The following is a 24424-nucleotide window of genomic DNA, read 5'->3' on the forward strand; positions in this document are numbered from 1 at the left end:
AATTGGGTGAGTGGGGAGGTGGGGACATGAGGGAGAGGAAACATGATCAGAACATACTACATGAAAGAAATTTGTTTTTAATTAAAACATGTGCTAACATATATTTGACCCTTAGGATTTCTCTGTATAGCCCTGGCTGTCCTAGAACTCACTTTGTAAACCAGGCTTTGTAAACTCAGAGATCCACCTGCCTCTGCCTCCCAAGTGCTCACACCAGCATATTTAAAATGGCAAAGAGAAGACACCCTGCTAAAAACAGACCACAAGACACAAGAATTCTTTAGCTGTGGGGAAGTCAGGTACAACTCAACAGTGCTGGGCCTTTCCCCACTCACAACTGGTTCAGCTTTGTCATTCAGTCATCTGCCACTTATACGGAACATTCTCCTAATATCAGCAGTCTAGCCACATGTGATGGGTGCTATAGGAAAGTAGAGCAGAGCGGGTCCCATTTTAATCAATGTTTTTAGTCTAGTAGGGGAAGAGCATTAATCACACTCATTTAAGAAAAAGAAAAACAAAAAACAAAAACAAAAACCACAAGGTTATGATGTAGCTCAGGACAGCACACTTGCCTAGCGCGTGCAGGGCCAAGTTCAACTCCCATTTCGAACTGTGCCATCACTGTGCTAGAGCAGGCGTGGTCTGTGATGACACATCACATCAAAGTGAGAGCCCGTGCCACTTCCTGACAGAGATGCTTCCAGTCACACGAACAAGGCTGAGGTGGGGAGAGGCACCATCCTCAGCTGATCCCGCCTTCCCAACAGCACAGCTGCCCAAAGGAAGCAGGGCTCTCCTGCATGCCGCCTCCAGAGCAACGATTGCAGAGGTGGCCAGGTTTTTACTACATTTTGACGAGATCCAATGCAAACTGCTCCCCCAACACACACAGTCTCCACCCCCCCATCCCCCCTCCCCACCCCCCACCCCCCGCCCCGGTACTCTCCGATGACAAATGACCATCGTCACAGACATTTCTGTAGTTTACTGAAAAGAAGAAGCACTGGGTTTTGGACGTTTTGCTTAATCAACTTTTCCTGGTGAACAACTTCACCCTCACACCCACGGCCACCTGCCAAGGACACAGCTGACAGTCACAGATCCATGGACTGTTGGACTCAGTTCACCTCAGCAGAAACCCAGTCTGCGAAGCAAACACCGATGTTCCCAGACATGATCTCTGACTGGAGTGAGCAGAGCCTTCCTTTCGGCTTCCAGAAAGTTTGCTACCTCGCAGACTCCAAAGCAAGCCCCCAGCACAATAGCTTCCTTTCACCGCCTTCTTTATCTAAACCACAGGCACATCTGATAACGTATCTCCCCCCCCCCCCCCAGTGGTGTGACAGTCCGCTGGTCCACAGCCACACACTCTTCTGTGACTAACAGCTCTCTACAGTGATCTCAACGGTGATCCTCTCTAGGGAGAACCATGGACCTCCCATGAGACCAAAGGATGGTTTCACCTATTTGCTTTTCTCCAAGAGCACCCCTGACTACTGGGGGGGGGGGGCAAGTCAAGTGCTCAACAATATCAGACTACAAAATCCTTTACTCAGTTTAAAAACTACAAAAAGCTGTTGTTGATCTTAAGTGAAGTCACATAAGAAACAGATTGGCAGAATTTTTTCTCCCTTTTTATTACAAGGTCATTAAGAGCCTAGTTGCAAAACTACCAAATTTAAAGAAACGTGATAGCCCCCCCCCCCAGGGGCAGAGAATTTCTTAGATCTGATTGCGGTCACTCCCAGGTTGATGAGCCTCCGGTGCTGGCAGTGGCAGGGTTGCCGGTGCACCTGTGAGAGCCGCTACTCCTGGCTGCCGTGTGGCGCCTCTCTGGTCCCTACCTGAATGGTAAGCAATATCTGTTGAGATAGATAAGGGACACTCAGATTCTAAACAAGCATTGGGTGGGCCACTGTCTTGTGTGATAGAATTAATGAGACTTCTCTCTAATTTCACAGACCCTTCTCCATGGCAGAGAGACGAGAGTCAGGCGTTGGAGCAGACACTTTGCCATCTGGCTGCAGTGACTGATATAAGTGCCCCTTGTGCCTGATCTTCCTCACTAAGAAAACACAGGTGACAATCATGAACGCTGCTGCTGCTGCTGCGATGTGACTGTGTCCCCTAAAACGCATGTGTAAGAACTTGATCCCCAACACAGGAGTGTTGAGAGGTGGATCATGAGGGCAGCCCTCCTGAGCAAATCGACGTCCAGTACTGAGAGAGCCAGGCTGTCAGGAGAGCAAACTAGCATGTAGTAGCCCTTTCACCCTTCTGCCATGTAACAATAAAGCCATTGTCACGTGTGGCTCCGGGCTCTTAGGTATTTCTATCCCAATGGCACTGGTACAGGACACCAGATGAGGGCACTTGACATCTGCCAATGCACTTGCCTTTCTTTGAAAAACCCCCAGTCCCCCACACCCTACTTTTATAGGCCCAGACGAGCTGAAAATGCCAAAGCGACTTATTTCTCATGGGAGGCGCTGCTCCCAGATGATAGAAAAGCGCATGCTCATTGCACAGTCTAAGCCAAGAACTGGAGAGGCGGCTAACGATGACATCATTAACAGACATTCTAAGAAGATTCCATGGCAAGTAAATGGACGCAGAAATATCTTTTCAAACTCAATAAATGGTCCTGGAACAACTCGGTATCCATGTACAATGAGATCTTGAGCCTTGCTTCATACCATGCCTAATAAAGCCACAGAAATGGCTCAGCAGGTCAGGGCCATCAAGTCTGACAAGCTGAGTTCAGTGTCAAGCTGAGTTCAGATCTACATGGCGGAAACAAAGAAATGAGTCTCGAAAGCTGTCTTCTGACCTCCATCTGCATATGTCCACGTGAGTGCGTGCACAGACACACACACACACACACACACACACACACACACACACACACACCAAAAATAATAATAATTAGGCTGGGCGGTGGCAGTATACACCTTTAATCCCAGCAGGCGGATCTCTGGATTTGAGGCCAGACTGGTCTACAGAGTGAGTTCTAAGACACACAGGTCTACACAGAGAAACCCTGTCTCAAAAACATAATAATAATAATAATAATAATAATAATAATAATAATAATAATAATAATAAGATAAATAATAGTAGTAATAATAAAAAATAAATTTAGAACCAGACATATTGGTGTATGCTTTAATCCTAGCACTGGAGAGGCAGAGCCAGGTGAAAAGCACTGTGAATCTGAGGACAGCCTGGCCCACATAGCAAACTCCAGGACAATCAGGGATATATAGACCCTGTCTCCAAACAATAGATACATTAATAAATTTAGAACAAATTATAAAATTATTTTTAAGGTGCATCAGAAAACTACATGTAAGGGGGAGACTAGTCCAGAAATGGGCATATAAGAAAATTGTTGAGAGACTGGTTTAACCACATACATGAGAAGGTTGTTGAAACACTGGTTTAGACACATACAAATGAGAAAATTGTTTAGAGACACATGTGTACATACAAGCAAAACTTTTTGAGATATTGGTTAGGGCACACACACAGGAGAAAATTGTTGGGGCATCAGGTTAGAAGAAGACATCTTAATATTTAAAAGAATAAACTATAAAAGACAATTTTAATAAAATAAAATTGATTTGATTATGTAATGACACGCTTTAGATGACACAATTAAGAACACAAAAGACTCTGGGATTAAAAGCATGTAGATGGCTTATATTCGTTCCTGTGGCCAAAAAGAATGCTTTACAACTCAATAAGAGAAATATAAGTCACCCAAAGAATTGAACAGACACTCCACGTAAGACACAGGGACGGGAGAGTCACATGGAACAGTACTCAGACCCACGAGCCATCGGACAGATGCAGATCGGGAAAAGAATGGACACGGCCAAATAATCACTAAAATGCCTGAAGCTGAGCAGAGGAAGCCTGGCAAGGGTGTGGAGACAGGAATTGTCATCACGGCACAGCCGAGAACAACAGTAACAACTAATAAACACCATATGTGCGGACCTGATGAAGCAGACGTGAGCCTTACACTCCAGGCCTAGATGCCCACAAGAAATGAAAGACACATTCCTGTCTGTTCAGAAAGGCATTGGGTACAGTGATGAGCTGGTGGCAGCCGGGTCCCTACCAACTAATGGGCTGGCAAACACGTTGTGATACGCACTTATCTTGGAATACTGACCCAAATCATTTACCCATAAGCAAAAATAAATAAATCCAAAAATACGCCAAATGAAAGAAGACAACGTAAAAGATTATATTGCATTCAACTTAAACATGAAGTTTTAAAAGAGGCAGCAGAACAGTGACAGAGGCAGACTGGTGATTGCCACGAGCCAAGGGAAAGAGCACTTCAAGGTCGGAGGCTCATTTCAGGGGGCAACCTTCCTGCTGACATTGACTATCCAGTTGTAAATAATTATCAAAATTCTAAGTTTATTCACTTCGAATTTGTTAGTCTAAAAACAAAAGTCGTTGTTCTGTGGTGTTTGTAAACCTGAAAAGATGACCTCTATCCTTTACAAAGTACAGGCAAATAAAAGCCCACTGGATAGATGAAAATGCAACCAACTTCTGGGGTATTCAGTCTGGCAAAAGCTGCAGAGAGCTAGGATGGGCAACGCTTTCCGCAGCTACCCTTTGGAAAGTTTAAAACAGATCAAGGTAGTAAGTTCCGCATAAGCTTCTAGCAACCCCCTCGTAAAGGTTTAAGACTTAAACCAAAACAAAGTATCACCTGACAAGACAGAAATATTCCTCCACATGTTTAAAAATACCAAGTTATCAGCAAGCGCATTAAAAGTAATAAGTGTCAGGCTGGAGAGATGGTTCGGCGGCTAAGAGCCCTGGCTGCTCTTCGGGAGGACCAGGGTTCAATTCCCAGCATCCACATGGCAGCTCACACCTGTCTGCCAACTCTAGTTCCAGAGAATCTGACACCCTCACACAGACATAGATGTAGGCAAAACACCAATGCACATGAAATAAAAATAAATAAATAAAAAATTTAAAGTTAAAAAAAAAAGAGTAAACAGCCCCTCAATTATACTTAATCTCTTGAATGGAAAATAGAGATTACCTGGGGGTTCTGGGTTGGGTGTGGAGCAGGACTCACCTCTGAGGCCCCATCTTTGAAGCTCTCACTGTAGGTGCTGTCAGGCGTGCTGCGCTGGTCGTCCTTGAGATAGGAGCTGTGGCTGGCTATAGAGGGCAGGTCATACTGAGTCTGTTCAAATATAACGACCCGCTGCTCCTCGCCGTCCGTGCGGGGATAGTGCACAGGGGGCGCCATGAACACCGGTGTGAAATCCTCAGCTTTCACCACGGTGATGCCTGACACAGGGATGACCGCCGGGCTCTCGGTGATGGACACGCTGTACTGCTCGCGCTTGGAACTCTCCACGTGGTCTTGGCTTAGGCAGAGGTTCACTGGGACAGTCTTCAAGACCTGCACTCGGCTCTCGCCTCCGCTCACGTTGCTCTGGGCTTCACTGGTGCCGAGACAGTTTCTGTGTGTTCAGACCCATGACATGATAGAAAAAGAATAAATCTCTACTTAAAAAAAAACTGATAAAAACAAACAATGCAGGGGCTGGAGAGATGGCGTGGTTAAGAGCACTGGCTGCTCTTCCAGAGGACCTGGGTTCAATTCCCAGCACCCACAAGGCAGATCACAACTATCTGTAACTCCAGTTCCAAGGGACCTGACACCCTCACACAGACATATATACAGTAAAAACACCAATATACATAACATAAACATAAATAAATTATTTTTAAAAAATAAACAATGTAGGTACACACATACCACTTTATAAAATAATAATAATTTTTTAAAAGGTGGCCCTAAATCTTATCATGTCTTAACCTTTATCTTCCAGCTTTCAGAAAATAGAAGCATTGAGAACCTGAATATCAAAGACAGACAGAAAGACACACAGAGGCAGGTGCCACGGACGAGGCCAGAGAGACACACAGAGGCAGGACCACAGACGAGGCCAGAGACACACAGAGGCAGGTCCCACGGACGAGGCCAGAGAGACACACAGAGGTAGGTCCCACGGATGAGGCCAGAGAGACACACAGAGGCAGGTCCCATGGACAAGGGCAGCTCAACAACTAGGCAGGAGCACAAAAGAGGAGGAAGCGTGGATGGAGCGGCCTAGATTAAAAGGGACTTCTAAAACCCCAACCACCAGCCTGCATGATGGCTCATGCCTTAATACCAGCACTCGGGAGCCAGAGGCCAGTCGATCCTCAAGTTCAAGGCTAGCCCAGTCAACCTAGGCCAGCCAGGGTTACACAGTGAAGCCCTGTCTTAAATAAATAGATAAACTCTGAATCATGATGCGTAGATATTATATGATATTATTTGGATCTTAACTTGAGTAAATCAAAGTGACTTTTGAGGCAGCTGACTGTAGTCTGTGAATTGGGCAACATTTAATGTTGTTAACTTCGCTCTTGATAAGATTTTAAGTTTATTTAATAAAATGTCCTCAGTTCTTAGAGATACAAGTGAAAAGAAAAGGTAAAATGATTTGACGGTGAGATTTTTTTTTTCCCATTTAGTTTTGGTTTTTCAAGGACAGAGTTTCTCTGTGTAACAATCCTGGCTGTCCTAGAACTCGCTTTGTAGATCAGGCTGGCCTCAAACTCAGAAATCAGCCTGCCTCTGCCTCCTAAGTGCTGGGACTAAAGGCATGCGCCACCATGCCTGGCAACAGTGGGATTTTTTAAGGTGGTTGAAGGAACATGTAGATATCAAGGAAAAATAGCAAACACCTAACCCTGCTGCTGCTACCCGGGATGGGGCCCATCGCACCGTCCTCTGTTCTGCATACAGACAGGAAGTCTCAAAAGGAGAACGCAAGTTCACTGTGGCAGCTCATGTGTGCGATCCTAGCACGGGGAGCCTCTGAGAGGATTACTCAAGTTTGAGGCCAGCCTGGGCTACTTAATGAGTTCTAGGCTAACCTGGGCTATCAAGTGAGCCCTTGTCTCAACCAGAGAAAGGGCAATAGACATGAGACTTTGAAGGGTTGGTGGGAAGGATATTTTTCACTAGCCTATGAAACAAAATAAGAAATTAGCATTCTTATACATCCGTGAACTGAGAGACAGCAGCTCATAGATATTTCAGCATTTAGTTATTTGGAGAATATATATATGTGTGTGTGTGTGTGTGTGTGTATATATATATATATATATATATATATATATATATATATATATATTCCCTCCCCCCCCCGCCCCCCAAGACAGGGTTTCTCTGTGTAGCCTTGGCTGTCCTGGACTCGCTTTGTAGACCAGGCTGGCCTCTGCCTCCCGAGTGCTGGAATTAAAGGCGTGTGCCACCACTCCCGGCTTGAGAATATATTTATTAAAGAAATATTTACGTGTGCTTAAGTACAATGAGCTCATTGACCATTTCTATGGTACAGAGAAAGAAAAGGGTTTAGAAAGTTAAGTTTTGCCAGGATATAATGAAACACTCTCATTTATTTTAAAGAATTTGGGTAGAGATCAGGAGTAAAAAGAAAGTGCAGCTACTTTCTCACAGAGGCCCTCTGAGCAGTTAAGCCTGCAGAAGGAGGAGCCTTTGTGAATGGTTCGCAAGAAAACAGCGAAGAGAAAGTACATTTTTTTTTATTGATCCTGGTCTTTGCTCATTGTGAATTTGAGCTCCTTTATCTAGCACACGCTATTTGGAGTCAACTGGCATATTACGTTGTGAGAAGTAAATGTTTGAATACAATTGATTTTCTCAAGAATCAAGCTCTCTCTGTTTCCTTCCGAAGAGAAAGAAGTCCAGTTGTCTCTGCGCTTACCTACCAAGCAAGAGTTGGTGATTTTAGCCTTGATTTTTTTTCAGTTAGACCTTCAAAGTGAGACTTCAGGAAGAACGGCTCTACATATGCAAATGAGCAGGAAGCCGGTCGAACATCTGCAGCACTGACTCTAAAAGCCAACTGCCTGAGGAATAAAATCTACGGGTCTACAACCACCATGGCCCCTCAAGCAATAGCTATTCTCGTGATCAAATAAGAGAGTTGTCACATAGAAGATATGGGGGGGGAGATTTAGACATCATGTTTAATGTGAATCCAATGAGCCAAAGGGTGCCAAAATTCAGAGCACCCATTTGCACGAGCATTTCATAAAAGCCCACTGTTCTGAGTACTTCATGGAATGTTAATAGATGCTCCTTCAAAAAAAGGGAGTCCATTATAAAAAAAAAAATCAGTGTTAGAAAACAAACAGGGGAAAACTGTGTTGCCATAACAAGACCACCTGAGTGGATGCACACAAGACCAACGTGATGAAAGCCTTGGGCATTCCTTCATCTCTTTAGTTGTAATTCAGGACTTCTCTGGCCCGTCTCATACAGGACCATCAATGTCTGTGGGTACCGCCCTGCAGTCTGGCTGTAAGTGGGTTCTTCTACACAGACTGCTAAACACGAAAACCACCCACTAGTTCCCGGGGCCCTTTACAGACAGTATTACGGGCCTTGCCAAAATATGCAGACTTCTCTTTAGTCTATTTCAAGCCAAATTTCCTTATTCTATAGTTACTACAAAAACATGAGTTTTAGGCAAAGAGCACAAGTATCTTTCAGGGTTCTTATTATCAAATAAACTAGCAGACTACAGAGATGTATAAATCTAGTCGAATTGCTAATATAAAAAATTCATAGACTCAGAAGTCACATTGTATGGCAAACTACACTTCTAGAACAGTATTAACTTTAAGACTTGATGGCACAGAATTTCAAAACTACAACTCCCCTGCTGGGCTCAGTGGCGCACACTGGGGAGGCAGAGGCAGACTGATCTCTGTGAGTTCAAGGCCAGCCTGGTCTACAAAGTGAGTCCGGGACAGCCAAGGACACACACAAAGAAAGCCTATCTCGAAAAACCAAAACAATACCAAACCAAAACCAAACCCACTACAACTCCCCCAGATGGATATTAGAACAAAGGACAGATGGCTAGCAGGAATCCCTCTCCATCCCACTGCAGGGGCAGAGACCTGGCTGGCGGTCTGTGGGGCAACAGCTGAGCAAAAACGTTTCAGTCCCTTCTGGTCCCCTCTTTTTCTTTACATGATTCTATCCTGAGGAGAGGGACTCGGTGCTCCCGGCCACCACAGCAAGCATGAGATCCTGCTGAGAGAGGAGGGGAAACCACCTAAGTCGCAACGGAAAGGTGACCACAAGCTCCGTATTCCAAGTGGCTTCCTCAGAAGTAAAGCTGGGACTATGCCTCCCCGTTTTTTTACTCTCAGCTCACCTGTGTCTTCTGGCCACCCGGCTTCTTAGCCCCACCGGGGACAACAGCAAGATGATATATGGTCTCCTGATGTCCTGCTGTGCGAGCATCTGCCTACAGTCCCCACTAGCTCCTCCCTGGGCTCATTAAGTAATTCCTTTTCCCTCACCAAGAGGAATCTGTGTAGAGTGTCATTCCCTTAAGGGAATGGACACAGGAAAGGGTGCGGGACTGGGCAGAAGACTCCGTCCAGCAAGCAGGCTCTTCCCGGCAACCAACTCCTCCTCGGCTCTTCACCTGAGGGGATTTGTTGATGACCCTCTGGATGCACAGGCAAAAGAAAATACGCCATTTGCTTTTCCTAGCAAGAGATCAAGTTTTGGCCCAGATTCCCAAAAGATGGAAGGAAAGGCTTTTGGCTCTATCTCTTCTGAAAAACAATCTTCTTCCAGCTCAAGTTATTATTTTTAATTTAAGTACATGTCGGGGCTGGGAATCTAACCCAGGTCCTAAGCCAAAGCAACAAGGACTCTAAGCCACTGAGCCTCTCTTCAGTCCATGGAGATGGGGGGAGGGGGAGAGGGGGGGTCCAGGAAGAGTATTTTCTTGAGACAGGTCTATGTAACCCCAGCTGTCTTAGAATTCGATATGTAGACCAGGGCTGGCCTCAAACTCAGAGATCCACCTGCCTCTGCCTCGGCTTCCCAGGCACTGCATTAAAAGGCATGAGTCATTGTGTCTGGCTTGTTCAAAAAACATAGAAGTGGGGTACTTTCTGGGGGACAAACATTTCCTGCATCATACCTTTTATCCTGGTCTTCTTGGCTGTCACTTGCTTTGCTCACAGGCAGAAGTCTCTTGTCTCGCGGAACCTGGAAACCAGAGGTCAACCATCAGCCAGACTTGCGGAGCGTGAATAAGCAGACACTAAGACAGAGGTCAACCATCAGCCAGACTTACTGAGCATGCGCATACACAGACAACCAAGGCAGGTCAACCATCAGCCAGACTTGCGGAGCGTGAATAAGCGGACACTAAGACAGAGGTCAACCATCAGCCAGACTTACTGAGCATGCACATAAGCAGACAACCAAGGCAGGTCAACCATCAGCCAGACTTACTGAGCATGCGCATACACAGACAACCAAGGCGGGTCAACCATCAGCCAGACTTACTGAGCATGCGCATAATCAGATAACCAAGACAGAAGTTAACCATCAGCCAGACTTACTGAGCGTGTACATATGAGCAGACCTCAACATGGCCCAAGAAACTAATGTGAACTTTCTTTTTTGTTGTTTGTTTGGATTTTTCGAGACAGGGTATCTCTGTGTAGCCTTGGCTGTCCTGGACTTGCTTTGTAGACCAGGCTGGCCTAGAACTCACAGAGATCTTCCTGCCTCTGCCTCCCAAGTGCTGGGATTAAAGGCATGCGCCACCACGCCCGGCTGTGAACTTTCTTTTTTGAAGACGTAGAATTTATTGTCAGAAAGTGTTTAAAGGTGAGTAGCCTGACTGGAACGGGAGGGAGACAAAGGGCAACCAGTGTAGACTCTCCTCTGTGCTCCCAGCTTTAGGAACCGGGTGAGGGAAAAAGCCATGCGTCAAGGGTGAAGATGGGTGTGAAAAAACAGCAATCCCTTGAGGAGCTGCTTTGCTGGAGCTGGACACCAGGCTGACAGGGGTTTAGGGAAGACACTGGGCAGGCAAGGGCCTGACAGCTCAGCTAGTGTGGTCACAAGCAGCTCGAAGGGCACTCCCTAACCACTCCTAGAAGTCTGTCTCCAGGCTTCCTGATACATTTCATTCCTAACTGTGGCCAACATGTCACCTGACACATTGTTGAAAAGTAATCATAAGAGAGGGGAGAGTCCACTATCTACAGACATAACTGGATCTGGTTGGGTAGGTAGGTTTTTTTTTTTTTTTTTTTTTTTTTGCTTTCGCTTTGGACTTGTTTGTTTACTTGTTTGCTTCTGGCTAACCTTGAAGCGTTCCTTCTGAACCAATATTCTCAGTGTTTAGAGACAAACACACATTTCTATTGGACTCCTCAAGGAAACCCTGTGGTTTCCACTAAGCCAAATACATAACAAAAGCTGAGATGGGCCGGATGTGGTGGCTCATGCCTTTAATCCCAGCACTGGGGAGTCAGAGACAGGCTAATCTCTGTGAGTTCTAGACCAGCCTGGTCTACAAAGTGCGTCCAGAACAGCCAGGACTACAAGAGAAACCCTGTCTTGAAAAACAAAAACAAAAACAAAAGCTGAGATGGTTGAGCTAGGGAAGTGGCAAAAATGGGGCTAGAGGTTGACCACGTGATCTCAAGTCTAAGATGAAATGTGGGGGGTTGGGTACAGAAGTCCACGGCTCTGCAGCTCCTAAGGGCTTGCTTATCTGTGCTTCACAAATGCCTCCCTGAAAGAGCCCAGTGAGGTCCCTAGTGGACGAAAGAACCATTACACACTTACTATGATAATGTGACAGAAAGTGTCAGAATAATTTAACTTCTAAAGCTTATAGTTAAAAAGAGAAGGAGAAGCAGGCGGATCGCTGTGAGTTCGAGGTCAGCCAGGTCTACAGCGAGTCCAGCACAGCCAAGGCTACACAGAGAAACCCTGTCTCGAAAGAATAAATAGATGATAGACAGATAGATAGATAGACGATAGATACATAGATACATAGATAGATTAGATAAATAGACAGGCAGAGAGTGATTCTATTTCATCAACAAGTTACCTTGAGAAAAGCATCGATCTCACAGGACAGTGACCTCTTTCCTGATCCCAGAACAGCATGATGCGACTGCAGGGGACTGAAGTGGCCCCAGCATGAGCATTCGAACATACTGTTCAAATGAAACAAGACTAGTTCTAGCCATGCATGGTGGCACACACCTTTAATCACGGCCCTTGGGGGACAGAGGCAGGAGGATTTCTGTGAATTTTGAAGTCAGCCTGGCCTACAGAGTTCCAGGACAGCCTGAGGTATATAGAGGGAGCCTGCTTCAAAAAAAACAAAACAAAACAAAAAACAAAAAACAAACCAAACAAACAAACAAAAAAGATTACTTCTTTTCTTAGGCACTAAAATGTTTCATATAAAAAGACAGCAAATCTTGCATGAAATGTGAGGAACCATGTGATATAGAAAAGAGTCTAATGTTTGATGAGTCATTTAACACGGGGGGCCGTGTAGATTTGTCAACCACGTCAGTATTGTATAAACTCTTTACCCTGCTTCTCAAAATATTTACAGGCAGGTGCGAGCTTGAATCATGATGTTCTCAGACGTATACAGGAGGAGATCAGACACCCAGTATCACATTTTCCAACATTCAACTCCCCACATTCAGGTACTCAGGTATCCCCTGACCCTGTTGTAAACCAAATACGTTCCCTAGGCACTTAATTACTAATTACTTCTGTTTCAAGGTACGCTTCTCTGTTTTACTAATACAAATCCAATGTGACACCACATACACAAATTTGATATTATGCCTATTTCACAACAGCAATAACATCTATTTTAAAGGATAAAAGCAGGGGCTGGAGAGGTGGCTCAGAGGTTAAGAGCACTGGATGTTCTTCCAAAGGTCCTGAGTTCAATTCCCAGCAACCACATGGTGGCTCACAATCATCCATAATGAGATCTGGTGCCCTCTTGTGGCCTGCAGGTGTACATGCATGCAGATCACTGTATGCATAATAAATAAACAAATATCTACTTAAAAGCAATGGGGAAAGGGAGATAGTATTGTGGGTAAAACGTGTAACACAGATAATGACCCGAGTTGGATCCTGGAACCCACATAAAAGGCTGGATATAGTGCCACGCATCCGGGATTCAACATCCTTACTGTGAATTTGGAGGTGGAGACAGGTAAGCAGCCAGATGCCCAAGGGCCAGCTAGCCTGGTGTGCACAGCAAAGCAGCACAGACAAGAGCTCGCTCTCTCTCTCTCTCTCTCTCTCTCTCTCTCTCTCTCTCTCTCTCTCTCTCTCAATAAATTTACTAAAAGGAATAAGAACAAATGTATTTCTTATCAATATATTTCTTTCTTTTTTGCAGACAGGGTTTTTCTGTGTAGTCTTAGCTGTCCTGGACTCCTTTTGTAGACCAGGATGGCCTCAAACTCACAGAGGTCTGCCTGTCTCTGCCTCCCTGAGGGCTGAGATCATAGGCATGCACCACCACACCCGGATCATTTCTTTAAAGCCTTTTAAAACTATTAATTGTTATATTGATCATAAAAGTCAGAAAAAGAAATTGTCATGACCTATATACTTAAAACAGAAACATTTTAATTATGTGTCAATAGATTTTGTTTAACTGCTAAAACTGTCAAATTTTGACAATGTTTTATTCATAAAGGAAAGCTGCTCTGGGCATAGTGGTATATGCCTTTAATCCCAGCACTCAGGAGGCAAAGACAGGCGGATCTCTGTGAGTTCAAGGCCAGGCTATTCTACAAAGAGAGTCCAGGACAGCCATGGCTACACAGAAAATTCCTGCTAAAAAAACCAAAACAAACAAACAAAAAACCTGTTTTTCAATTTCTCTCTAAACAACAGACTCCGACAAACAAGCAGACACGTAGCATGCCAGCCACAGGCTAGGTGGGTAAATGACGCATTCTAACATAATGAGTTCTCTGTCCCTACACCATCTCTGTAAACCTCAACGCGCTTTCCATCCATGTGTAGCCCAGGTTATCATCTGGGAACTCACTCTGTAGACCAGGCTATGCGCCGGGCGTGGTGGCGCATGCCTTTAATCCCAGCACTCAGGAGGCAGAGGCAGGTGGATCGCTGTGAGTTCGAGGCCAGCCTGGACTACAAAGTGAGTCCAGGACAGTCAAGGCTACACAGAGAAACCCTGTCTCGAAAAACCAAAAAAAAAAAAAAATAAGTGTGCACCGCCTTTAAGAACAGGCTGTCGGTGTCTGCCAAACATGTCCTTTCCGGCTAAAGAGAAGAAAGCCAGCCTAGACCAAAGATACCAGTGAAATAACCGAGCACCATCTATCAATAAATAATGTAATTATTTCTCATAATAACATCCCCAGTCAAAATGCTCTCGCTGAGCCTCATGCCATGCTCTCTGTCTTAGGTGAGGCAACAGGAAGCAGAGGCCCCAGGTCAAATTGTTCTTGGTGGGTTTGTCTGAAGCTGATTTCCCCACAGTGGAAGGAGAGTGGGAGGCTGCAGTCAGCTCTTAGTTCAGGATGCCCAGCTGGCAAGAAGGCATTGGAGCACCCTGCCATGGCCAGCCTTAGTTAACAGTGCCTACGGCCACAGTAGCCATGAAGCTCATTATTTGCTAAATAAGTAACACCTGTTGACTTCTTTTTTAAGATTTACTTATTTATGTATGTATGTATTTGTTTATTATGTATACAGTCATATGCCTGCGTGTACACTTGCAGACCAGAAGAGGGCACCAGATCTCATTATGGATGATTGTGAGCCACCATGTGGTTGCTGGGAATTGAACTCAGGACCTCTGGAAGAGCAGTCAGTGCTCTTAACCTCTGAGCCATCTCTCCAGCCCCACTTGTGATCATAATCACACTTAAAACCCACTATTGTTTCTTGTTTAATTTCATGAGATACTTTTACTTTAAAACTCCTGTGACTAGTATTTCTTCTAATGTTATATTCTGTTTTAAGGACTTTTTGAAAATGAAAATAAATGGAGACAGTCAGGTCTAGAGCTGCTGAGACAGTCAGTCAGTCAGGCTTAGACCTGCTGAGACAGTCAGTCAGGCCTGGAGCTGCTGAGATAATCAGTCAGTCAGGGCTAGAGCTGCTGAGACAGTCAGTCAGGGCTAGAGCTGCTGAGACAGTCAGTCAGGGCTAGAGCTGCTGAGACAGTCAGTCAGGCCTGGAGCTGCTGAGATAATCAGTCAGTCAGGGCTAGAGCTGCTGAGACAGTCAGTCAGTCAGGGCTAGGGCTGCTGAGACAGTCAGTCAGGGCTAGAGCTGCTGAGACAGTCAGTCAGTCAGGGCTAGAGCTGCTGAGACAGTCAGTCAGGGCTAGAGCTGCTGAGACAGTCAGTCAGTCAGGGCTAGAGTGCTGAGACAGTCAGTCAGGGCTAGAGCTGCTGAGACAGTCAGTCAGTCAGGGCTAGAGCTGCTGAGACAGTCAGTCAGGGCTAGGGCTGCTGAGACAGTCAGTCAGGGCTAGAGCTGCTGAGACAGTCAGTCAGTCAGGGCTAGAGCTGCTGAGACAGTCAGTCAGGGCTAGGGCTGCTGAGACAGTCAGTCAGGGCTAGAGCTGCTGAGACAGTCAGTCAGGGCTAGGGCTGCTGAGACAGTCAGTCAGTCAGGGCTAGAGCTGCTGAGACAGTCAGTCAGTCAGGGCTAGAGCTGCTGAGACAGTCAGTCAGTCAGGGCTAGAGCTGCTGAGACAGTCAGTCAGTCAGGGCTAGAGCTGCTGAGACAGTCAGTCAGTCAGGGCTAGAGCTGCTGAGACAGTCAGTCAGGGCTAGAGCTGCTGAGACAGTCAGTCAGTCAGGGCTAGAGCTGCTGAGACAGTCAGTCAGGGCTAGGGCTGCTGAGACAGTCAGTCAGGGCTAGGGCTGCTGAGACAGTCAGTCAGGGCTAGAGCTGCTGAGACAGTCAGTCAGGGCTAGAGCTGCTGAGACAGTCAGTCAGGGCTAGAGCTGCTGAGACAGTCAGTCAGGGCTAGAGCTGCTGGGTCTCCCTCACTAATGTTTCACAGGGATGATCCCCAGAGAGCAGAGACATCTAGGCACCTGGATGTTTCTTATTAAACTGAAAAATCTAGAGACAAGTAAATGCTGATGGCTGAATGGTGGCATATGCATTTAATCCCAGTACTTGGGAGGCAGAGGCACAAGGATCTCTGTGAGTTCGAGGCCAGCCTGGACTACAGTGAGTCTAGGGCAGCCAAATCTACACAGAGAAACCCAATCTCAAAAATAAAATAAAATAATATAATACAAATAAATAAAATAACAGGTTGTGGCAGCACTGCATAAAGTGAAGTGCCTAACCATAAAATAAAATGACAGATGAGAAATAAGTAATACTCTGGCCCATAGGGGTCTTAAGCCCTCTTCTGGCTTCTATACACACACACACACACACACACACACACACACACACACACACACACGAGGAGGGGGAGGGAAGAGGAGAAGGAATTTTAATTCAGAAGATGGCTGCTCTAGGAGGAGATCACACCCAACATCTGTGTGATCCAGCTGGAATACAGAGAAGACACAGGGGTGCAGATCTCTGAGTTCTAGTCAGCCCTGTTCAAGCAGTTCAGCTGAGTCAGTGAGCTGGGAGGCAGTGCAGGAGGGTTGAGTTTGTGGTAGTTGAGTTTATGGAATTCAAAGGGAGAGTTTTACAGAGAGAGGTGGAAGAGAGAACAAACCAGACACAGGCGAAGACAGAACAAGCCGGAGAGTAAGAGGAAGCCAGAAGATGAGACCAGATCGCTAGAGTTAGTTGAGCCCACGCAGAGATATTCAGTGAGAAGCTAAGAGAAGCCAGATTGAATCAATCAGCTTGGAGAGTAGTTTGAGCCAGCTTAGGTGAACCAGCCAGCCAGAGCTCAGAAAGAAAAAGAAAGGATGAGTATATTCAGCAGTAAGTCTCCGAGGCTGAAAGCATTCTAGGCCTAGGTTAGATTAGATTGTACTGAGGCCAGAAGATTCCAGGACTAGGCCTAGGTTAGCAGACAAGGCCTTCAGCCTCCAAGATGATGATCACTTCAGGATAATAAAAGTTACTTTAACAAGAGAGAGATAAATACATAGTTTGTTTGTTTTTTTTAAAGAAATAAACACCAGGTGGTGGTGACACACACCTTTAATTCCAGAACTCGAGAGGCAAGAGACAGGTGGATCTCTGTGAGTTCGAGACCAGCTTGGTCTACAGATCGAATTCTAGGAACACGATCTTGAAAAAGAAAAGAGAAAAAAGAGAAAGAGAGGGTGAGGAGGGAGGGAGAGAAGAGAAAGGAAGGAAAGAAAGGAAAAAGAAAGAAGAAAGAAAGAAAGAAAGAAAGAAAGAAAGAAAAAAAGAAAGAAAGAATCCCATGGTAAAACGTCTGTGTGGGCATGAAGTTGGGTTTCACAAGCTGGGTGGGGCACCGAAAGAAGCAGAACCCCGGCCAAGTCCACTGGCCTAGAACAAAGAGTCTGTTCCACCTGCCGCCCGGGAGGGGGGGAGCTGGTGTGGGGCTCACCTTGTAGTAGTCATAGAGAAGGCCCAGGGCAGCAGCACTGTCCTCATCCCCGTTGATGCTCATCATTGCCTTGGTGGCCGCAGTCAGAGGGTTCTCCAGGTACGACTTCCAGGCCTCATCCTCGCTCGTATAGGCTCTTCGTGTGCTGAACGGAGGGTCACTGGGCATGGGCACCAAGGCCACGAGTCTTTTATTACTGTAAAAAAAGCAAGGGAAATGGAGGGCTCATTATCCGGGGCCTTTCCACTTTTTTCTCGGATGCTGTACACATCACGTGGTTACACCAATCTGTACCTCCCCAGAGTCAGGCAGGTCAAAGCTGAAGGACCATCTCGCTGCACTTAGAAAGCCTCAGCGTACACCTCCACTGTGAATGATGAGTAGGGATAGCTTTTAAAGGGGGGGGGGGTTCGGGCTTGGGGAAGTGGTCCAGTGGTTAAGAGTGCTTACTGCACTTCCAGAGGACCCAGGTTCGATTCCCAGCACCCACACGAGGCAGCTTACAACCACCTGTAACTACAGTTCCAAAGGAACCAGACACTCTCCACCTCCTCAGGCACTCCACTCATGCAGTGCGCATAAACTCACTCAGACACACACGTACACAATTTCTGTTTTAAGGCAGTACATGTCGTCGTTAGGGTTTCTATTGTTGAAATAAAACACCATGACCACAACGCAGGCTGGGCAGAAAAAAAGCTAATTCAGCTAACACTTCCACATTGTTGTTGCTCATTACTGAGGGAAGTCAGGACAGGAACTCAAGCAGGCCAGGAACGTGGAGGCAGGAACTGATGCAGGGGCCATGGAGGATGCTGCTTACTGACTGGCTTCCCATGGCTTGCTTACTTGCTGGGGACCACCAGCTCAGGGAGGCCCCCACCCACCATGGGCTGGGCCCTACCGCAGGATCACTAATTGAGGTTATCCCTTGCAGCTAGATCTCATGAAGGCATTTCCTCAACTGGGGCTCCTCCCTCTCTGATGCCGCTAGCTGTGTCACGCTGACACACACAAAGCCAGCCAGTACAGGGTGCCTATTTAGTTTACGTTGGCCCCCTTCAAACTTGATTTTCTGAATCTAATCATTCTGAATAATTTAATTATTCTTCATTAATAAGCACTAGAATAGAACCCTGTGAAAGAATAAGTCTCCTTTAAATTCTAATTAAAAACATCAGTTACATATAGTCAATAAGTTAATGATTCAAATTGTTTTAATTGTTTTCATCTTGTTTGAAATTCCTAGCAAATTATAGACCAATATAAATCTCTTAATTAGCACAGTAACATAAGCTACTTGGCAAACGCAACACATTGCATAGAGATAACGCTGTGTAATAGGACTAAAGAGGTACAGTGATGAGGCATCATCCCGTGCCACTGTAGGGGAGTGGTATGCTAGGAGGCCCAATGAGGATGCTGATGGCACACCTGTAGAATTTCCATGAATCACAGGGTATAAATCAATTCTAACCAGGCCAAGATCCCGTAAGGCAGCGATCAACAAGGCAGTGTTTAAGGTCAGTGAGGCCACAATGACTCAAATACCTAAAGACCACAGTCCTTTGCAGCTCCCCATGCATGGCTGGGCCCAAGCTGTCAAGTAACAGAGTCTTGAGAAACTCTGACACTCATTTCTTGGCCCTTTCTCCTGATTCACTGAAAGGGAACCAATGAGGAACAATGACACACTGTATTCAGGGAACATCTACTTTGTCACAGTCACATGACGTGGATGGGTGGCCATGCCAGTGACAAAACACCAACGATGGTGGACGGAAACGCAGCCACCAAGACCTCCTGATGGACATGGAGTTCCGAGAGACAGTCTTTTCCAATCTCCCGAGGGTCCGGAGTCTTTTGGCTCACTTTGTGATGGAAGACTGGTGTGACCCCTCAAAGAACCATGTGTTAAAAAGGCCCTGGATGTGTTGGCATGGTACTGTACATTGTGCAGGAATGACGGTGACATTCACACTGCTAGGATGTATCTGAGAGCGGGGCGGGGCAGGTGGGAAGTAACATATAGCAGGGGGGGGGGGGCGTGCAGAGGGGCAAAGGGGAGCCTCAGGCTCCACAGTCTCCGCCCTCCCCCTCCCCCCATTTAAGCTCTCTGTGGCAGGGCTTTCAAAGAACTGATTAACAAGAGAGAATACTAACTCCCTTCTAAACAGCACAGATTCAAAGTGTTTCATGGAGTTTCTTTGGAGTGAGGCAAATGCCTACCGGCGATTGGGCGGTGTGATGCCAGGGAATGGCATGGGCTGTGGAGGCGTGGAGCACTGTTCCGCTCTGGTCCCCTTTCAGAGAATGAGAAAGAGGGGCCAGGAAACGTGTGCCAGAGCCTCATCGATACCAAATCGATAACTGGGTCCTGCGGAGGATGCGGTGCTCTGAAAATAGGTGACATTGCCACCACCATGCTCTTTTGTGTTCCTACCGAGTTTCGGTGCCTTTCAGGCTTTGTTTAAGTTGTTATAATTTATTAATGGTTAAAAAAAAAACAATATTATAGTAGGCGGTGGTGGCGCATGCCTTTAATCCCAGCACTTGGGGGGGCAGAAGCAGGTGGATCTCTGAGTTTGAGGCCAGCCTGGGCTACAGAGTTCTAGGACAGGACAGCTAACACAACACAGAAACCCTGATATATATATATATATATATATATATATATATATATATATATATATATATATATATAAAGAAAACAAGAACTGTCCGTCTAGGCTGGTCCATAGGCATTTGCTGAGATCCCCAGAAGTGGCACAGGTGCTATTGAGCATGGAGGGATGAGCAAGAGTGACAGTGTCACCCACGGTGCCTAGCAGGACACGGCAGCCACTCTGCAGGGGCCAGGAGCATGAGAAGGAAATTCAGACCTGAAAGACAGGGAGACACCAGCTGTTCCTTGGTGAGAGGGAGAGTGGGAAAAATATTTTTAAACTAATATATTTTATCACTCAAAATGGAACTTAAAAAAAAAAAAGGTATGTTTATACTCATTTTGGGAAGTCGGATAGGAAAAACCAAAAACCTGTGTTTTCCTAAAAGGAACGTAGCATTGCCAGCTTGTAGAAGATGACAGATGACAGAGGGTAAGTTGCATAAGAAGTGTCTGTAAGCGGAAGAAATAGGCCTGGGGGAGGGGGGCGGGAGCTGGGTCCCAGGCTGTGACGGTGCCACCCTCCCCTCCGCAGTTGTACAGTTGGGCCGTTCTCGTCTACATTTCACTCAGAAAGTGAATCAGAAACGCGGAGGTACCGTCGTTCCAGGGAGAGGCGGGCGTCGCGCATGCTTTCCAAACACTTGGAGCAACAGGCAAGAGTCTAGACTTAGAAAGATTCAAAAATTTAGCATCTGAAACATGGTTTCGGCTGTGTATTGCTTTTTTGCGTCATAGTAAGATTTAACTCTGCCCATGACTCCTAGACAGCCGTGTTTGAAAGGAACGGAGATGGTTTTTGCGTCCGTGAGGGAGAGGGCGTTGGCTACAGCACTGGCCCGGTCTAACATTTAGCCGGAAGTGGTAGTGGCCTGCTTTACTGCAGAGATTTTTCTTGAATCTCCGTCTTAGGATCCAGTTTCTTCCTGCTGACCACATCTCTCCTGCTGCAGCTCACTGTGACATTAGTTCAACCAGTGTCTCCCTAGGAGGGAACTGTTGGTGAATCCTTCCATGACAAACAGGAAGAGAAATCTTGGAAATCTCAGTTTCTGTGCAATTTTGGGGGGGGCACAGTGCAATGGTCTTTTATGTTCTTCCCCCTTTTATGTTTTTGTTTTTGAGACAGGATTTTTTTTTCCTGTGTCGCCTTGGCTGTCGGTTTGTAGACTAGGCTAGCCTCGAACTCACAGAAATCCCCCTGCCTCTGCCTGGGAATCACAAGCATGCTCTCCTCTTTAACTGTGCAATGCCTGTTTTATTCTACAGAACACTGTAGAATAGATGGAAATGAAAGTGCGTAGAACAGCATTTACCAGCTAGAAATAAATGCCTCTGAAGGCGAGTCTCACTGCCGTTTACCAGGAAAGACAATTCTTTGGGGGCAGGAGGGAGGGGGGCGGAGCAGGAATTGAGACAATGTCTCTTTAAGTAACCCTGGCTGTCCTGGAACTAGCTCTGTAGACCAAGCTGGCGTTATACTCAGAGATCTGCCTGCCTCTGCCTCTGCCTCTGCCTCTGCCTCTGCCTCCCCAGTACTGGGATTAAAGACACAAGCCACCACTGCCTGGCTTGCTTCAGTCAACTCTTAAGTGTCTTTTGTGAGCCTTGTAGAGTGGAGACATCACAATCTGTCACACAGAAGGCTAAGTGAAAGTGAGCCTGATCTCTGGCTTGCAACACACCAGAACACTGGCAGCAAAGTCCAGGCCGCTCACCGCACCCTCTGTTTTCTCTGGCTTCGTATACACAGACAGGCAGGCAGCAAGGCTGAGAACCGAGTCGGCGGCTGCAGCAGTGAAAGGAGCAGTGGCCACGGAGACCTTAGCCAGCCAGCTACCAGGGCCACTGGGTCCCTCTCCCAGGGACAGCCCTTCTACAGCCTTGGAGCAATAAGGAGAGCTTCATATACAAAGACTTCGTTGGGGAGCTCAGGAAACTTGGCCCATGACGTCTTCACCCATGAGAGCTTCCATCCTAGCCCTTCATGTCATCTCATCAATCTCTCCAGAACTTTCCTCCTCTTCAAACGGGTGACAAAGTCTTCATGGGACACCGTTTTCTACACTGAGTATTGCCTAGGTTGGGTCCCAACCCCTCCCCCCGCCGTTTATCTAGTCTCTGTTTACTTAGTAAGACCTGTGCCTTCTAGCTGCTTAACATGGAGAATCAAACCGTCTTCCCTGCCAAGCCTTGAAGACGCCCGTTCTTCCTTGAAGAAGCTCTTCCTTGTCTCCAGGCCTTAGCACAGGCTCCCTCCCTCCCTCTCCCTCCCTCTCCCTCCCTCTCCTTCCTCTCTCTCCCTCCTTCTCCCTCTCTCACTCCCTCTCCCTCCATCCCTCCCTCCCTCTCCCTTTCTCTCCATCCCTCCCTCCCCCTCTCTCCCTTTCTCTCCATCCCTATCTCTCCCTCCCTCTCTCTCCATCCCTCCCTCCCTCTCAGAATATACTTTGGAAGTTTCCCTATTTAGTCCCTTGGGGTTTCTTCCAAAGTGTATGTTGTTGGTATTACATAATCTATCTACCGTTAAATTTTCATTACGCAAAAATTGCCAGCACACAAAGAGGACCCACCAGGAACACCAATAAAGTGGCGTGCCATTGGACGAAAACTGTACGTCAGCTTCCATGTGTGGTCCTCCCCGCTTTTTCCAACCTACCTTAGCTTCCCAAGCCTTTATAGCATCCCTCTAAAGAGGAGGCTCCTCGCTAGCTTTGCCTTCGCATTCCTTCCACCCTACTCCCGTAGGCACTCCAGCATATGAAGACCCCCTGTGAAACACTCCTAGAAGTCCTGGCGGACCTTAGGCGCTAATACTCAAGACATATTTAATATAGACCGTTTAAAACACTTCTGCCATCTGTTACAAAAAAGAAAATGATGCAGGAGATGGAGGTAAATTCAGATCCCAGACAGTATTACCTAGCTGTTAGCTGTCCAGCTCTCGGCTTGCTCGTTTGTGCTGAGCTGCTAGATTAAATGAGAGAATGCATCTGTGGTGTTCCCAGCAGGGACTAAGCAGTCCTGTGGCTTCTAAGTAGGTGCAAAGAAGATTAGAAAAGAGCAAGATAAGGTACAGAAAGCCTAAAATCTTATCTTCAACCAACACCACCACCCTCCAGGTCCCAGCCAGCCTTCAGCCCTCCTTATCTCCACTGATAGCAACCCCTTTCTTCCTGGCTTAACACTTAGAACCCTTCGTTTCTTAGTTTCTTACAGCCACTTGGCTAGAAAACTCCACTCATTTTCTCTGCAGACTGTCTGTGGAGTGTGAACACTCTTCTCACCTCCACTGCCAGCACCGATGAAAACCACAGCCACCTGACCCCTGCCTGGGCTCCAGGGCGGCCTCTTCATCCCTGACACCTTATGGAGTCCCCTCCCACAGTGTACAAGGATTTGCTTGTACAGTCACTTAGTCCCTGACCCACAAGGAACCAAGGACTGTCAATAACCACAGCAGTGTCCCCAAAAGACAGACCCTTACCACAGGCCCACAGCCATGGAGCCAAAATGAGCTGAAAAACTCTGGAACCCTTCACCAAAGTAAACCTTTACTGCTTTAAGCAGATTCTTTGGGCATTTTGTCACAGTGATGATAAGCTGACACAGACACATTAATTGAAAATCTGCAAACCTGGGCTGGAGAGATGGCTCAGAGGTTAAGGGCACTACCTGCTCTTCCAGAGGTCCTGAGTTCAATTCCCAGCAACCACGTGGTGGCTCACAACCATCTATTATGTGATCTGATGCCCTCTTCTGTCCTGCAGCTGTACATGCAGGCAGAGCACTATATACATAATAATAAATAAATCTTTTTTAAAAAGAAAATCTGCAAACCCACTGGGTAGTGTTATGTGTTTCCCCAAGTTCCATAAGCACTCCTGCTCACTCACTAATGCCCTAAATCATTCAATGAAAGGGTTAAAGTTTAAACCTAAGGAGCTAAAAGGGGGGCGGGGTCCAGCATGCACCAGAAAGATGTCACGATGGAAAATAGGAAGAAAAGGATGAGAAGAAGATTTTCTCCATTGATTTATTTAATCACTTTACAGCCCGACTGAAGCTCCTCCCTCCTCTCCTCCCAGCCACACCACATGGGTACCAACCCACCCAGGGTACAACAAGTCACAGCAGGTCTAAGTGCATCCTCTCCCACTGGGGCCAGACAAGGCAGCCCAGTAAGGGGAAAGGGATGCAAAGGCAGGAAACAGAGTCAGAGACAGCCCCTGCTCCCACTGTTAGGAACCCCATTAGTTGC

At 46.5% G+C, this 24424-nt stretch overlaps 1 protein-coding gene across 3 annotated transcripts in view; it reads right to left on the reverse strand.

Moving 5' to 3' along the window:
• Positions 1-24424, reverse strand: part of GRHL2 (grainyhead like transcription factor 2) — a 141032-nt gene that overhangs the window by 83236 nt on the left and 33372 nt on the right. For all 3 annotated transcript variants that reach the window (XM_084747942.1, XM_084747941.1, XM_084747943.1), the window contains 3 exons: positions 17499-17694; positions 10080-10147; positions 5117-5510 (listed from right to left, as the gene is read on the reverse strand). In XM_084747942.1, the coding sequence (XP_084604068.1) occupies positions 5117-5510; positions 10080-10147; positions 17499-17694 (658 nt within the window). The remainder of the gene's footprint in view (positions 1-5116; positions 5511-10079; positions 10148-17498; positions 17695-24424) is intronic.

Source organism: Acomys minous (genome assembly GCF_964271855.1).
Source record: "Acomys minous genome assembly, chromosome: 12".
NCBI classification, from domain to species: Eukaryota; Metazoa; Chordata; class Mammalia; order Rodentia; family Muridae; genus Acomys; species Acomys minous.